Here is a 17,526-nt window from a genome sequence, read left to right as displayed (position 1 = left end):
ATCAATAAAAAAACTATGTGGTGCTTAATTTGCATTGTTGATAATCATTTAACAGGGAGCAGAGGGAGGAGGGAGGGAGGGAAGGAAGGAAGGAAGGAAGGAAGGAAGGAAGGAAGGAAGGAAGGAAGGAAGGAAGGAAGGAAGGAAGGAAGGAAGGAAGGAAGGAAGGAAGGAAGGAAGGAAGGAAGGAAGGAAGGAAGGAGAGCTATGAATGAATATCTGGTTGATGATAGTTTTTGATAGTTTTTGCATGTGCCCACTGAATGGTCCAGAATCCCTCCAGTACCAGCTCATACACTAGAATTCATTATCGTTACTAGTATTAGTAGTAGTAGTAGTATTTGTTGCAGTGGTAGTTGTTGTAATAACGGTTATTGTTGTGGAGGAAGAAGACTGTTTTTCAGTAAGAGAGAATTCAAAATGTTACTATTCAAAAGTTAATTTTGATACATACTGATGCATTAAATTCTGAGAGCTTTTCCTAGAGAATATAAAAAGCTCTCTAGACGAGGTTGGTAATGGTGAACCATAGAAAAAGGAAATATACAGCACTCCAATGGTTCAATATCAATACTCATTCATTAACCATTGATTAAACATGCATGGATAATAGAGAAGTATTGAAATTGCATTTTTGGGAGTGCACTCCATTGATTATCTGTGAGGATCCAGCACCCTACTATTTTTTCAAATACTTTTTGAGTGAGAATGTCGTTGTTCATCATCTGATGCTGGACCATATCCAGAGTGGGCAGTGGGCACACACATAAACCGATCCATGGTGGATGGAGGTGGTTTTTATCAGATGAGTGGTGGTGGTGATGGTGATGGTGATAGCCCACATAGGTTTAGGTATGCTGGTCTGCTGCTGTACCTTGTATTGCTTGGCAATGTTCTGCTTGTGGCTCTCCTCCACCTGTCTGAACTTGGTCTCCAGACCCCTCAGCTGCACCTCCATTTTCTCCACGTACTGCAGGTCTCTCTGGGTCCGCTGGTCCAGCACCTGGATGGACTGGGTCATGTTCTGGACCTACACAGGGGAGAACAGGGAAGATATGGAGATGGGTATGCCTACACTCAACATGGCCACCGATTCATTCATCACAGAACATCGACTTGAATGGGAATGCCCATTCTAGTCATGATATTTCTATGGTCTGGGCTCAGAGTCTGACTTTTGCAGAACACGTCTTAGCTTCGTGTGAAATCAGTGATTGGTACTAATTGGTGAGACGAGAAAGGGCCTGATCCTCTCTAGTAGGTGATGTTGTTATGTCCAATTGTATTGTACTCTATTTCTATACTTGTCCATAATAATGCAATGCATTATTAGTTGCCTATTGTATGCCACAGACAACTCCACAGACGTGACTGGACAACAAATCACTTAGTCTACGCAAGAGAGATTGTTATGCATCAGTTATACTTATTGGCAGCTTGTTCAATACTATGGACACTCGCCAACTGTTCTAATACACTCTGGGTTATTTTGAGATTAGCCTAACCCTTTGCTAGCCAAACCAGCACAAACCTTGCATCATAAATACCACAAACATTTTATAATTGTTCCCTCTCTAAGCACTGTTCTGCAGGGTTTTCCAAACTCAGTTTTGTCCCCCGGGGGCACGTTTTGGTTTTTGCCCTAGCACTATACAGCTGATTCAAATAATCAAAGCTTGATGATGAGTTGGTTATTTGAATCGGCGGTGTAGTGCTAGGGTAAAAACCAAAACGTGCACCCAGGGGAGCCCCAGGACCGAGTTTGTAAAACCCTGCTGTACTGTATATGCATTGAGCTGGGTTGCATCATCTGTGGTGTTGTTTGGCTAGTGTACAGTGATGTAATAGTGACTCCCATAATGCCTGCTTCCTGCCTGAGGTTTCCAGGGAACTCATTAGTGGCTGACTGGTTCCCGGTTCCCATTCTAGTCTTATGAACAACAGGGTGGATGATGATGGGGCCTGCAGGTAGGTGCGTGCGTGCGTGCGTGCGTGCGTGCGTGCGTGCGTGCGTGCGTGCGTGCGTGCGTGCGTGCGTGCGTGCGTGCGTGCGTGCGTGCGTGCGTGCGTGCGTGCGTGCGTGCGTGCGTGCGTGCGTGCCAACCATTCTGTATAGCTACACTATAAAATCAAGTGTTTAGGATCTGAACACAACTAAACACTTTTAACACCTAAAGACATTTAGAATTTCAATGAAAATGCATCACAGTGTTTAGATTCTACATACCAGAACATGTTTATTTGCTCTAACACTTTGTAAACACATGAACACGTTTATTCAGCACAAGGTGTTTAGGTTATAAACACTGGGATGTTGTTTTAACACTGTAGGACAGGGCTCTCCAACCCTGTTCCTGGAGAGCTACCCTCCTGTAGGTTTTCACTCCAACCCAAGTTGTAACTGACCTGATTCATCTTATCAACTAGCTAATTATTAGAATCAGGTGCACTAGATTAGGGTTGGAGCGAAAACCTATAGGACGGTAGCTCTTTAGGAACAGGGTTGGAGAGCCCTGCTGTAGGGTGTAAAGCTATATTTGCATATTTCCCAGCATACCTTTCGAATGAATGTGAGAAATACCCACATACGACTGTGTTTGTTAGTGACAGAGACATACATGGTTGTTGCATTCAAAAACGTATAATCCTGAAGTGACCGCCTAAGTGAAAGTAAAACCTTTATGACCACATTTTATAAGGCAATCAGCTATCCTGGCCATCGGCATCTGAAAATCCTGGCTCACAGGCCTCATAATACCCACAAGTCACAACACACAAGTTTGAGAAGCGATATATAACTGCTATCAAAATCAAACCAGAGGGAGAACATCCAACAATCATAATATTTTATCACCCACAACCTGCACTCAGAATGACTGTTATGGTGAAGGATCCAACAAAGGAGACTACCTAAACCATCTAAACTGGAACAACCATCTCAGCAATGGGTACAATAAATCCAAACCCTTACAGACTGGATTAGTTATTAGTTATTTATCTTTGTATAGTATAAGATCAATTAATCAATCAATTTGTATGAGGAAACATAGATATTAAAACAAACTACTCTAAAAATCTACCTAGAACAAAGCATGCTGGGAAATATGATCATGAAACCCTTCCCACGTCTTTTTCACTCAGAGAGAGTTAACAGAAATGAATTCAACACAGTTGAGTAACAACAACACCATGTGATTGAAAATATTTATTTAATCAAAGGTCTTATTCACTTGTGCTGAAATGTAGGTAAGGTGACAGACATTCCTAACACTGATCTGAATAAAAGGCATGGCAAGTTCCATCAATTTCTAATCACTAAATGCACTCTAAACAGGACGATTGGAAAGTAAACACTAGTTTATAAAATCTGAACACTTAGGAGATATAGGTGTTCTTCTGGTTGGAAGCAGACTGGGAAAAGATGACTATCATGTTTAATCTTGCATTCTAAACGCCTGTGTTTATGAGAACACTTATTGGCAAATCTAAATGCCTAATGTTTAAGTTTTAAACACTGACGTTTAAGTTATAAACGTGTCACATGTTGCATGGTTTTACAGTGTAGCTACACTCAATTTGGGTAAATATTGGACAGAACGCATGTTGGGTTATTTTGACGCAGTCAGTTGAGTCACAAACAACCCAAGTTGGGTTGTTGATGCTAGGTTATTGAGCTATGATCCATCAGGTCAGATAAGAAGACTGGAGGTGTGTCTTAGTAGGGGCGTGGCTTGCAGATTGTTATTTTTGGCCACCCGTGAGAGGAAAAGTCATTCCGGTTTAACTGTTCTGTTGTATTGTCAACAAATGTTAAAGAAAACAATGCTAAATAACCCAATAACTTTTTCTGGGGGAGAGATTTGGGATGAACAAGTTCAAGCAGGATGCTGCAGTAGTGCCTTGTCTGGGTGAGTTGAATAATTACTCTTGAGTCTGTGAGGTAAGACTTGACAGGCCATTGGTTGGTGTTGCTGTGGACATTAAGTAATAATATACTGAACAAAAATATAATCACAACATGTAAAGTGTTGGTTCCATGTTTCATGAGCTGAAATAAAAGATTAGACATTTTCTATACGCACAAAAAGCATATCTCTCAAATTTTGGGAACAAATTTGTTACATCACTGTTAGTGAGCATTTCTCCTTTGCCAAGATAATCCATCCACCTGACAGGTATGGCATATCAAGAAGCTGATTAAACAGCATGATCATTACACAGCTGCATCTTGTGCTGGGGACAATAAAATGCCACTCTAAAATGTGCAGTTTTGTCACACAACACAATGCCACAGATGTCTGAAGTTTTGAGGGAGCGCGCAATTGGCATGCTGACTGCAGGAATGTCCACCAGAGCTGTTGCCAGATAATTGAATGTTCATCTCTCTACCATAAGCCACCTCCAACGTCGTTTTAGAGAATTTGGCATTACATCCAACCGGCCTCACAACCACGTGTAACCACGCTAGCCCAGGACCTCCACATCCGGCACCTTCACCAGCGGGATCGTCTGAGACCATCCACACGGACAGCTGATGAAACTGTGGGTTTGCACAAGCAAAGAATTTCTGCACAAACTGTAAGAAAGCATCTCAGGGAAGCTCATCTGCGTGATCGTCGTCCTCACAAGGGTGTTGATCTGACTGCAGTTTGGCGTCGTAACCAACTTTAGTGGGCAAATGCTCACCTTCGATGGCCCCTGGAGAAGTGATGAATCCCGGTTTCAACTGTACTAGGCAGATGACAGACAGTGTGTATGCCGTTGTATGGGCGAGCAGTTTGCTGATGTCAACGTTGTGAACAGAGTGCCCCATGGTGGCGGTGGGGTTATGGTATGGGCAGGCATAAGCTACGGACAACGAACACAATTTGAATGCACAGAGAAGCGGTGACGAGATCCTGAGGCACATTGTCATGCCATTCATTTCAGCATGATAATACACAGCCCCATGTCGCAAGGATCTGAACACAATTCCTGGAAGCTGTCCCAGAAATGTCCCAGTTCTTCCATGGCTTGCATTCTCACCAGACATGTCACCCATTGAGCATGTTTGGGTCGCTCTGGATCGAAAGCGTGTTCCAGTTCCCGCCAATATCCAGCAACTTCGCAAAGCCATTGAAGAGGAGTGAGACAACATTCCATAGACCACGATCAACATCCTGAACAACTTGTGGTCACACCAGATACTGACTGGTTTTCTGATCCACGTCCCTACCTTTATTTTTTAAGGTATCTGTGACCAACAGAGGCATATCTCTATTCCCAGTCATGTGAAATACATAGATTACGGCCTAATTAATGTATTTCAATTGACTGATTTCCTTATATAAACTTAGTAAAATGTTTGAAATTGTTGCATGTTGCGTTAAAATTTTTGTTCAGTGTAGTTACCTTCTCTAGCAGTTGCCTCAACTGTTTGGTGCGGGCATCTCGTGAACACATGGACTGCTGCGGTGCCACCACGGTGCACACACACCTCCCCTCACTGTCCTGGGCTGAACTGTACACCTGCCATGACTCCTCTGGGTTCGCTGGCAACACCTGGAGGAGAGAGATAGAGAGGGGGAAAAAAACAGAAAAAACAGATGAGACAAGAGAATAACAAAAGCATCCATCCTATAATCCAATTGTCAGGGATTTGTTGAACAAATAACTTATTCTACCCCATCTATCCCCGCCTGCTCTCTGACTGCATAGGCTTAGCTTGGCAGCACATTTCAAACATCCACTCTAGGCTTGTGGTGACGTATCGCACCATTTGGAGTGGTTAAACCCTCACTATTACATGTTTATTTTCTCTCCACAATGAGCGCTTACATAATGTCTGTCTGTGGGAGGCATGCAAACACAGGATTACGCACGGGGACATATGGCAATGACGAGAATCGTTGAACTCCTCCAACCTCCCAGCCCGCTCCATCCAATCATCAAATGACAACAGAGGGGAACAGCAGCCAATCGAACTGGTCAAGATGTCGGAATACTCATGTATGTGTACATTATCAAAGTTATTGGTGTCCAACTATTTAACAATACGAGTATGAGGTGTGAGATTGTCAAGATTAAACAATGAACATAGTCCAATCAGTTTGCATTGAGACTGGGCTAAACTGGGTATGCAGTGAGGTCATTAATGAATACTGAATGTGGTGCTGATGCTGGTCTCACAACCAATGAACCACAATCTGATAGGGATCTGACAACAGTGTTGATTGACATATCTCTGTCCACACTCAAAAAAATGCTGGGTTAAAATCAATCCAGTGCTGGGTAAATAGTGGACAGAACACACGTTGGGTTATTTTTGACCCATCCATTTGATTGACTTAGTTGGGTTATTGAGCTATGATCCACCAGGTCAGAGCCGAAGACTAGAGGCATGGCTTAGTCGGGGCATGGCTTACAGATAGTAATTTTTTTGAGTAAATGTCATTCCAGTTGATCTGTTCTGTTGTATAGTCACCACATGTTAAGGTTGAGCATGGACACTTTTGTAGGTAGCTTAATTAGGCTTACACACACAAAAAAAAGAGCCAACTATTAACCCTCATAAAAAAAAAAACACACCATTCCACTATTTTAACCCTTTCCAATCCTACACCAGGCCGAGTGCCTGGGATGACAGAACACTATCAAATCAACACTCCCTGTAACTCTTCTGCAGTAAAATCTCGTAATGCCAAGTACTTCTCTGCAGCTGCCACCACATGTATTTTCCGTGACTCACATTCCATTTCTGCGGTACAGTTGATAACAATGGCTATAGGGTAAAGACTCTGTATCAAAACTCAGCAGGACAGACAGTCTCTTCTCTGTTTCACCACGCTCTCCACTGGGTCTGCGTCGCACCAAATGGCGGGCATCACATACACCTGGATCTTCCATTTCAGTTGATCCTCCTCAACACTTAACACCATCACTCCCTTCGATGGCACCCTGCTCCAGAGCGAAAAACAAGTCACAGTTCTTGTCCCAAGGTGCGTGGTTGTGAGCGCCCGTGTCCTCTGGACGGAAGAAATGCAAGAAATCATCACAAGTCCAATTCAAGTTACTTTCACTGACTCTTCTTCTTCTTCTTCGTTGGGATTGGGTTGGCGGGTCGCATCCAACTTTTAGGTGCATACACTGCCACCTACTGTACTGGAGTTTGAGGCCAGTCACGGCCTACCTACATTAACTTCCGGTAATACAAAATTGGGAAAAAGGAAAAAGAAAATTACCCTGCCAACTATTAGCCCTCACTAAAAAAAACACCACCCCATTCTACCATTTAACCCTATCTAATCCTACTCCAGGCCAAAGGTCTGGGAGGAAATAACTACCACTCAACACCCCCTGCAAATCTTCTGCAGTAAAACCTCACAATCCCAAGTACTTCTCTGCAGCTGCCACCACAACCTCTATTTTCTGTTACTCACGCTCCATTTCGCAGTACAGTTGACAACCACGGTGCTAGAAACCCACCTTACTGAAGCACATATTATTCACATCCCTCTCTATTGGTCTCTGCATACTCACAGAAATCCTCTCAGGATCCCTCACCATGTACCCATCTTCCTCTACCATTCTCTTCACTGTTTCAGCATATAACACTTTCTGTACTACTCTGACCCTGGCAACCTCAACCTGCCTTTGGCTCACCGGACATCTCCGATCTCCAGCCCCATAGATACCGCCACATCTAACACACAACTTTCTCCACCGATACTACACATTCCTTCGTCTCATGCCCTCCTGCACACTTGTCACATGTAGGAATCTCCCTCCTACACACTTCTGCAACATAACCATGAGCTTGGATCCTAATACACCACAGTATTTACAGAACAAAAGCTCTCACAGGATAACTAACACATCCTAACTTGAACTTGTCATGGAAAGACTTACATCAAAACTCAGCAGGACAGACAACAGCTTCGCCGATTCTCCACCGAGTCTTTCACTGACTCAACCCTAATAAGTATTTGACAATACAACAGAACTGATTAACCGGAATGACATTCACTCTCACGGTTGGCCAAAGATAACTACCGGAAAGCCACGGCACTACTAAGCCACGCCTCTAGTCTTCTGATCTGACCGGGTGGATCATAGCTCAATAACCCAGCATCAACAACCCAACTTAAAGAAAACAATTGGTTGTTTGTGACCCAACTGGCTAGGTCAAAATAACCCAATATGTGTTCCGTCCAATATTTACCCAAATTGGGTTGTTTTTAACCCAGCACTTTTTAGAATGCAGATAGCTTAGAAATTAGTAATCACAAAGCCTGTCAGCCAAAGACTCCTGCTCCATCTGTACATGTATCTACAGGCATGAACATAGGAAATAGCCAATACATATCTGCATTGTTCATCTGAAACCGTTGCACTTCCATTCCATTCAGTCTCTATACCTGAGCCATTACATATCTGCAGGATTAATCTGAAATCATAGCACTTTCATTACTACTGTACATAAAAGCCAACAGCGTCCTGATCCTGAATCCACACACTCATTCCACAATCCATAGTTCGACTGTACATCATGACCAGGGTGCAAGAGAAGCCTATTCCAATAGTGAATATTAATCTGAGTAAAATGTCAGGTGGCTGCTGAGAGTGAATGGATAGTGCTTGGATGCAGTTTCAGTTATCCCTACATACATCCCTACCTTATAGCCCTAAAGGGAACCAAAGAGATCACCAACAATTGACTTAAAATGTGGTAAATTAATTTGAATGTTTAAAGCCAACTGGCAACCTTTCCATATTCCCTTCACAGAGGCATTGACTGAATATAGTGAAAAGGTAGATGCTCAACTACACACAAGACAATAAAGGTTCTAAATAATACCAGATAGGGGTTATTTGGCTTGTAACCATAGCGGAACCCTTTTTGGTGCTATATAGAACCCTTTTTTGAAGGTTCAATAAAGAACCATGCTAATAAGGTTCTAAATGGAACATGTATGGTGATATAAAGAACCATTCTCAACATGAAAGGTCATTTGTAAATCCTTTCGGAAAACAATACAGGGTTTTTTATTCTGGTCAGCCAAATTATATTGTTATTGTTAAATTATACTCTAATATGTCGCCCCTACATTACAGTGCAGCCTTTATATTAGACTAGATAATATATATATATATATATATATATATTAAGACATTATTGAAATTGTTTATGTTTTAATCAAATAGCTTTTTGCCAAAAATGTAAACCATGAAGGAGTGCGTTTTATGAATAGTTTCTTACTCAACCTCATTGCGTAAAATCACATTGAAAAATCATTCTATAGGTTTCACAAAATATTTCACAAAGTGTTAGCTATTTATGTTTAATAATAATTACATTTTCTTCGATTAACCAAAAGGTCAGATAGTGCTTGACAAAGATACAACGAGAAGAAGCCCTGTACCCCAAGTAATAACAGGACCCAATGATTTATCTGGTGCGCTTTTCATTCGATGTTTAGAGAATCAGAGACCCCACTGAGGGTGCCTGAATGCCGGGGACAAATATGAACACAGCTGTCTTCACTTTAAAGGTCTGGCTGCGAAATGTCCTTTTCAATTAATTTTCACCTTGCAGCGTTTTATCAATGACAGCATCCAAGTCCATTAACGCTCTCAGTTTCCACCGCGCTCCCTTGTTCTCCTACACCTCTCAGCGCGCTCCCCCGCCCCACCTCGAAAATACAGTAACCTACAACTAGGCTATCTCTCTCTCCATCTCCCTCGAGTGATATCAAGCTGAGAGATGCGATATCAATCATGCCTCTGAAATTCCATTTGCTTTAAGATCTGAAAGCCAGCCAAGCGCTGGAAATATAGACAGCACAACATAAAAAAATACTAGTGACCCTGTCAATCCCCCCCCAAAAAAAGAGCTTTAAGAGAAGCTCTTTTATATGTTTAATAATTAATGAACCAATGAGAGCGAATAAAATGAAAAATAATAGTTGAGAAAATAATATGCAGCCAAAATGAAGCCGCGAGAAGCGAAAAGTTGTGGTGACACTTACTCCGGTACTCCTGTCCGGGTAGCCTGCCCTCTCCGCGGTGATCTTGGTGGTGTTGAGCCCCACCAGCGAGGGCAGCGTCTGCGACATCCAGTTAGTGATCATCGCCATGGTGCTCAGCACTACACCGATCTTCAACAACGGTACCGACATCTCTTCACTCCGCGTTTAACCCAAACTAGCTTCATTCTATTTCAGCACAATCCGGCGAGAAACGAGCAAGGCAATCCATGTTGCCTGGTGAAGCCATAGCCTGCTGGTGTAACACCCGTAACCCCGTTTCGGACGGTCGTTTCTTGGACATCACTTGTGAATGGCGGAAGGGTTCGGAGCTGGAAAAAGCTCGGAGGAGCAGGTTTGGATCAGGTTAATGAGAATAAAGCCAATCGGACAGACCCGATTGTCGGGAGAAAGTGAGATTGAGGAGTGGGTTAGAGATGGATAAATCTGGATGGATAGGCCTATCTCTTTCAATTCAATTCAAAGGGCTTTCTCTCTGTGTGCTGTCCCGCGCTCTGGTGGCGTTCCCGTTCTCCCTTCCTCTTTCGTTCACGCCCTCAGTCCGCCTCCTGCCTCGTGCGCTCCGTGAATATAAGTGCGAGTGACTACATACAGGCTGTTCCAAAAGGAGAAAGAGGGAGGACGTGCCTTCGGATCTATACACACAAAAAAATGGATGTAAATACTGCCAGATAGGGGTTATTTGGCATGTAATCATAGCGGAACCCCTTTTGGTGCTATACAGAACAATTTTTTGAAGGTTCTAAATGGAACCTGTACGGTGCTATAAAGAAACCTTTCCCAAGGTTCCAAAAGAAACATTAAAATGTTTTCTATAATGCACCAAAAACGGGTTACGCTATGGCTACAACCATTGTTGGGGCTATATAGCACCCTTTATTATGGATCTTTATATAACTTTATGGAGAACGGTTCCATAAATAATCTTTCTCAATCTGAAAGATTCTTTCTAGATCATTTTGAAGAACCACCGTTTTTTATTTTGTATATTCTTGTCAGCCATATCATACTGCTAAAATTCCTTAGGTGTTATTATTGTGTTAATTGACAAGGTGAATGAAGTGAACTCCCTCTGGAACAGCTACGGAAACTTGATACCCACGGCTTGATCAGGCAACCGTTCTCAATTAACACAAAACACCGTTACTGGCCATATTTACTGGCCATAGTCATATATAATGCCATAACACAACACATTAGATAAATTGGAATGACACTCTCACTCACGGTTGCACAAAAAGAGCTGGTCGCAAACCTTGCCCCAAAATATTCTTATGAGCCGCTCCCCTACGTTTTAATGATCACTAAAAGAGCAAATAACCCTTTTGTGAACTGTAAAGAACCATTGAAGAGCTCGAAGGGTTATTTAAATAATTATGTTTCCACATAGAACCATCACCTTTCCCAAAGTACCCTTGAGGAACCCACATTTCTTAGTGTGTATAGCAACGCAATCAACGCGCAAAGGTATTGATGTCAGCCAGGTTCGAGACTCTCTTCCCCGTCCCACCGGAGGCCCGTGACTGCTTGGCTGGTATTATCTCGGATTGCGCTCCGTTATTGTCCTCAGTCGCGCCCACGGAGGAGATAGGGGAAAGAGCAGTTCCCGATAAGGTTGCCCCACTTGTCTGGTCGCAAGATGCTGAGCGCTTCTATTGCCAAGTTTAAAAAACTAGGAACTCGGAAAAATATGAGGTCAAATCATGAAGTCAGTGATCTTCAAGTCGGAAAGTCGGAGCTCTAGAAAGAGGCCCGAGTTCCCGAGTTGGAACTACGAGTTGGATGACCATTCAAATAGATTTTTTCCAGTCGGAGATCGTTTTTTTTCATGAGTTCCCAGTTGTTTTGAACGCACTGAAGTCGGAAGTTGGAGATTCCCAAATTCCGAGTTGTTATGAACGTGGCAATTATCCCGGGCCGCGGCAGGTGAAATTTCTCACTCCCACACCCCACACGGACCCCGAGATGTTAAGGTACCGAGAATTAATCAACTTGACCTTAATTAAATGAACAACCTCATGCAATTAAAGTTCATTATGATTTGATTCAAACACTCCCCCAGTTCAGAAGTTGATCAGAGGTTGTGGTGGGCATATTAAGGTGAGATAGGCAAATAAGGGTCGTACATATGCGTAATAGGGCACACAATAAGGATAACAAGCATATATCATCCAATAATGCAAAAAAGTGCATTAAAACACATAAACGATTTTAACACAAACCCAGGCTTTATTCAAAAGTCCCCAAAGCGAGCCCCTATCATCATCAACACTGCGTTTACAGTATCATCTAAAACTGATGATGTGGAAGACTCTGGCACCATCTTGTAGCTGCTTTCGGTGTTGCTGGTACATCAAACTGTCTTAAAGGGACAGTAGTCCTAAGGCAATACTGTTCTTCATTAAATAGCAGTGAAATATCACATAAATGTCACAACCCAATTTAGATGTGTTGTGTGAATGAATTACCCAACAGTTGGCGACTAATTTCGTGCTGGAATGTGTGCCTAAAATTGTCACCAAAAATGATTTCTGAAGGTGTTACAGGCAAAAGAACAAGCACAGCAGGGATAGGTAACCCTGTTCCTGGAGTGCCGCAGGTACTGCAGGATTTTGTTCCAACTAGGCACCACACCTGGCCAACTGAGCTAATTGATCAGTTCAGTGATTGCCTAAATTCAACACACCTGGTCTTCCAGGTCGGTTAAATCAAAAACATGAAGTGCCTGCAGCACAACAGGACCAGGGTTGCCTACCTCTGAGATACAGGTTCGGGTGGATTGATTCTTTCTTTCTCACTCACTCACTCACTCACTCACTCACTCACTCACTCACTCACTCACTCACTCACTCACTCACTCACTCACTCACTCACTCACTCACTCACTCACTCACTCACTCACTCACTCATTATTTGAATCAGCCGTGTAGTGGTAGGGCAAAAACAAGAATTTGGGAAACCCTGCTATAGGCCATATAGGCTCCCAAACCAAATCTCGCTTCTCAGCTGATTTAGGATCAGTTTTGCCTTCAAGCGCACAATGAATAAGATTACAGGGGGGGCCTGATCCTAGATCTGCACTCCTACTCTGAGAAGCGAGATTTGGTTTGGGAGCCCCCCACCTCGCGGGTAAAGCATTTTAGTGGTCCACCTCTTGATGCCGAAGAGAACAAATGATGTTTTAAAGTTAATTTCCTGCAATTCTACACATTTTGCCATTGGGCGTAGAGAAAATGTTGCAGTTTTAAAGCACATTTTCTGCAATTCTACACATTTTGCCACAGGGTGGAGAGAAAATCTTTGCGTTTTAAAACACATTTCATGCAATTCTACTCATTGTGCCATGCGGTGGAGATACATTTTTGCAGTTTTAAAACTAATTTCATGCAACTCTAGTCATTTTACCATGACTTATGCCCTTGTTCATATGATACCTGAGTGAGAGTGACTAACAAAATCAATGGGGGCCACCTGAAGGTCAGGGCCCCTAGGCACATGCCCTGCGTGCCTGGTCAGTAATATGGACATGATTACTATAAGGTGTAGATAGATGCCTATCAATGTAAAAAAAAAAAAAAATGTTTGCTGACATGGGTTAATTGAGTGACTGACATTACAAGAGAAAAACTGCTGATGCACTACCAATTTCGATTAGCTGCCGGGGCCCTAAGCAACCGCTTATGTTACTTATGCCCAGGGCCGGCCCTGCATACAGGCCCTGAACCACAGCCATTGCCACAGCAGAAGGATGGCACACCAGTACTCTAGACCCCATACTTTTATCATATCACCTCTCTCCCATCACCTTGTGACTATTTTGAATCCTCACTTTAATAATTCCCACAATTTGACTCAATAAATAATAGAATTAGACAGCGTTTTGGTTCATGTGACCGGAGTGGTGTCACACTTTTTTCCCATCCCTTGCAAACACAGCTGATTAAACTAATTGCATTCTAAACTGAAGATCATGATTAGTTTATTATTGGATTCAGGTGTGCTAGCTGGGGCTGGGGCAAAAGAGCATCACAATACTTGGGTAGTGCTCTACCTATAGGCTTAGCTGTGAGATAGAAGATATTACATCACGACCCAAAATATCCACAGTGTTATATAGGGTATTTCTGTCCTCTCAGTAATGCAGTATGCTGATATAAATAAAAGACTCAGTCTCCCATTCTCTCTCACCCTCAGTCTCTCTTTCCTCCTTCCCTTTTCCTCTCTCCCCCCTCCTACTATGCATCTGTCCCTTTGTCCCCCCTCTCTCTGTGACCTTTGTCAGTGTACAGTACACAGCAGTTATGACTCTACAGGACAGTGTGAGGTATCAGAGGGGGTCAGCTCACCTCTGTGTGTGCCCTCTCCTACCCTGCCCATCCCAGCCCTGACCTCCCCTCCCCTCCTCTCTCCTGCCCTGCCCTGTCCTTCCCTTCCCAGCTCAGCTCTGCTCACCCAATCCCATCCCATCTCATCTCTGCCAGCCAGTTAGCATAGCAGTACTAAGCATTAATACTCTGCCTTAACACTCTCTGGGTCGGTTTCCCCCACACAAATTCAACCTAGTCCTTGAGCATGGTTTTTAGTCCATGACTAGGCTTAATCTGTGAAGGGGAAACCGTCCCTCTGACCATCCCCTGGACAGATCAGCTAATACGGGATAAACCACTGGAACAGATCAGTCAGTGGAGAACTGGCTCAGGCGTGTCACGCTAGGCTGGCTTGGCTGACCGTGTCACAGAGAGTGACAGAGAGGAAATTAAGGGGTCAGAGGTCATATTTAATAAAAGGAACATTACAGAAATTATCATGCAAACTGGCAGAAAAGCCTGAGGTTCACACATCACCAATTACGTCTCTTATTGAGTCAGACTGGGATATGTAATTTAAAACTGCTATATTCTCCCATGTTATATGATTACTATGACCATATGGCATGCATAACTACTGCTGCTGCTGCTACTACTACATACACAACTGTGAAAGTACAGTATGACATATGATCGTCAATTATCTCTCCCATTGAGTCAGATGGAGATGTGCCAATTAAAATGGACAACTTCTCCTATGTTTGTATGATTACTGTAAAAGGACAATGTTTTTTTTCAGAGCTTCTATGTGTACAACTGAAAAAGTACAGTATAACATATGTACACTAGTACAACTCTGTAATGCCAAATCACTTACTTTTATAGTTTCACTCAAACTGAATTATGAATAAATAAAATCCAAGATGTCAATCACAACATAATGCAATGCAGCTGCAGAGACTGAATTGATTATAGTGTAAACCTTGCATTATTAACCCCCCTCCCCCTCTCTCTCTCTCTCTCTCTCTCTCTCTCTCTGAAATCCTTCTCTTGGATCCCTACACACTAAAAAGTAAAGGTCCTTGGAGGATTCTTTAGGGGTTCTTCAAATTGAAACTGTGGGGAAATCCCTATAAGTTATTCGAAGAACTCTTTAAATATAGGAGTCTCCCTGCATCGCAATGCTAGCTGTGCCACTAGAGATCCTGGTTCGAATCCAGGCTCTGTCGTAGCCGGCCGTGACCGGGAGACCCATGGGGTGGTGCACAATTGGCCCAGCGTCGTCCAGTGTAGGGGAGGGAATAGCCGGCAGGGATGTGGCTCAGTTGGTAGAGTATGGCAATGGCAGGGTTGTGGGTTGTGGGTTCGATTCCCACGGGGGGCCAGTATAAAAAAGAATGTATGCACTCACTAACTGTAAGTCGCTCTGGATAAGAGCGTCTGCTAAAATATAAATGTTCTTCAAAGAATACCTTTTAATGGACCTCGAAGAACGTTTTGGGGTTAATTTTTGAACTACTCCCCCCTTCCCTATTATTAGTAGTAATATGCTTAACAATAACAACAATAACACAATATTTTAGTTGTCAGTGTTTATTAGGATTTTAGTGTCAAAGCAGAATAAAAAAATCTAAATATGAGGTAAACTCCCAGCAGAGCCCCAAGTCCAATTGGTATATCCTCTGGCATGTTGATGTTAATGTGTTGATGTTCTCTGTATCCATAGCCAGAATGATTTTGCAGTGCATGGTATTCGAACAGCTTTCCTGTTATATTCATCAGAGGTGTAGGGAGGGTCTGTGAATCCAAAAATTTGTAATTATACAGATGATTAACAAAACATGCACACGACAGTATTCATACCTTGGTTTTTGTGGTAAATGTGAATGAAAAAAACTATTTTGATAATGATTTTCATGCACATACCTTGTCCATAATGTAGAGGTCTATGGGATTTTCATTGAAGAGGAGGGAAGGGAGGAGGATGGTACATGTGATCTGCATAACATACCAACACCAATTGACATACCTTTGTATGCCTACTCTTCTGTAAACCTGCAGACACAGACACAAAAGTGAACAGTTCAGTCATCTGCAGCCAATACAGCTAGCCTTCAACATATTCTTATAGCATACATATTCTTACCTCTTTGTTGATTGATATCCATTGAATTGTATCCATTATCTGTTTTAGAAAGATTTGCACAAATATGAAAAGATAGATGGTATCATCATAAAACAATATCAATTTAGATCATACAAGGGACAATCCTTACCTTAAATTGAGGAGATCTTCACATTTTTCAGTTAAGTGCCTTCACCTGCTGTCCTTTCAAATTTAAATCCAAATGTTTCAGTTGGGCAGTTAGGTTCCTGCAAGAACCCCCACCAACTAATGAGGTTCCTCGATGAACCCCACCTCCTATGGGGTTATTGGAAGAACCTTTTGGAGGCAATTTTCAGAGCCAAGAACCATAAGGTTCTTCAAAGAACTTTGAGGATCTTAGAAGAACCCTTGTTGAACACCTAATTTTTAGAGTGTAGTTCTAACTGGGTGAGATATTTAGCTGAAGCTGAACAGCACAGGGGACATAAGTGTTTGGAATTTTGTTTCTACAAATGTCTTGTCTGCATGAGTGTGTTTGTGGTTATGTGTACATTTGCTGAGGATTTATGTATGTGTTTAGTGAATGCATTTGAATGTGTCTATGATGTTAGGATGAAACATTCAGAGGTCACCAAGCGCATTATAGCTTCAGCGTGTAAATTAGCTAGAAATATGTGTCGGCATCGAGTAATTGTCTCTTGCCCCCTCCCAGTTAGGGGGAGTGATGAGCTCTACAGCAGAGTCTCACAACTCAATTGCTGGTTGAAAACTGTTTTCTGCCCCTCCCAAAATATAGAATTTGTAGATAATAGGCCCTCTTTCTGGGACTCACCCACAAACAGGACCAAGCCTGGCCTGCTGAGGAGTGACAGACTCCATCCTAGCTGGAGGGGTGCTCTCATCTTATCTATCAACATAGACAGGGCTCTAACTCCACTAACTCCACAATGAGATAGGGTGCAGGCAGCAGGCTGTTAGCCAGCCTGCCAGCTTAGTGGAGTCTGCCACTAGCACAGTCAGTGTAGTCAGCTCAGCTCTCCCCATTGAGACTGTGACTGTGCCTCGATCTAGGTTGGGCAAAACTAAA

General features: G+C 42.8%; 1 protein-coding gene across 3 annotated transcripts in view; it reads right to left on the bottom strand.

The window, feature by feature from the left end:
- Window positions 1-17,526, bottom strand: part of LOC121541485 (noelin) — a 54,144-nt gene that overhangs the window by 22,713 nt on the left and 13,905 nt on the right. Inside the window, exons 1-3 of one of the 3 annotated variants that reach the window (XM_041850520.2) lie at window positions 10,008-10,620; window positions 5,392-5,541; window positions 875-1,030 (exon numbers count right to left, since the gene is read on the bottom strand). In XM_041850520.2, the coding sequence (XP_041706454.1) occupies window positions 875-1,030; window positions 5,392-5,541; window positions 10,008-10,157 (456 nt within the window). In that variant the 5' untranslated portion in view covers window positions 10,158-10,620. Of the gene's footprint in view, window positions 1-874; window positions 1,031-5,391; window positions 5,542-7,887; window positions 7,973-10,007; window positions 10,621-17,526 lie in introns of those variants that run through there. The other 2 variants (XM_041850523.2, XM_041850522.2) reach the window with 2 other exon arrangements.

Source organism: Coregonus clupeaformis, chromosome 27 (genome assembly GCF_020615455.1).
Source record: "Coregonus clupeaformis isolate EN_2021a chromosome 27, ASM2061545v1, whole genome shotgun sequence".
Lineage (NCBI taxonomy): Eukaryota > Metazoa > Chordata > Actinopteri > Salmoniformes > Salmonidae > Coregonus > Coregonus clupeaformis.
Note: the sequence above shows the minus strand (reverse complement) of the source record. Positions and strands in the feature narration are given on the sequence as shown.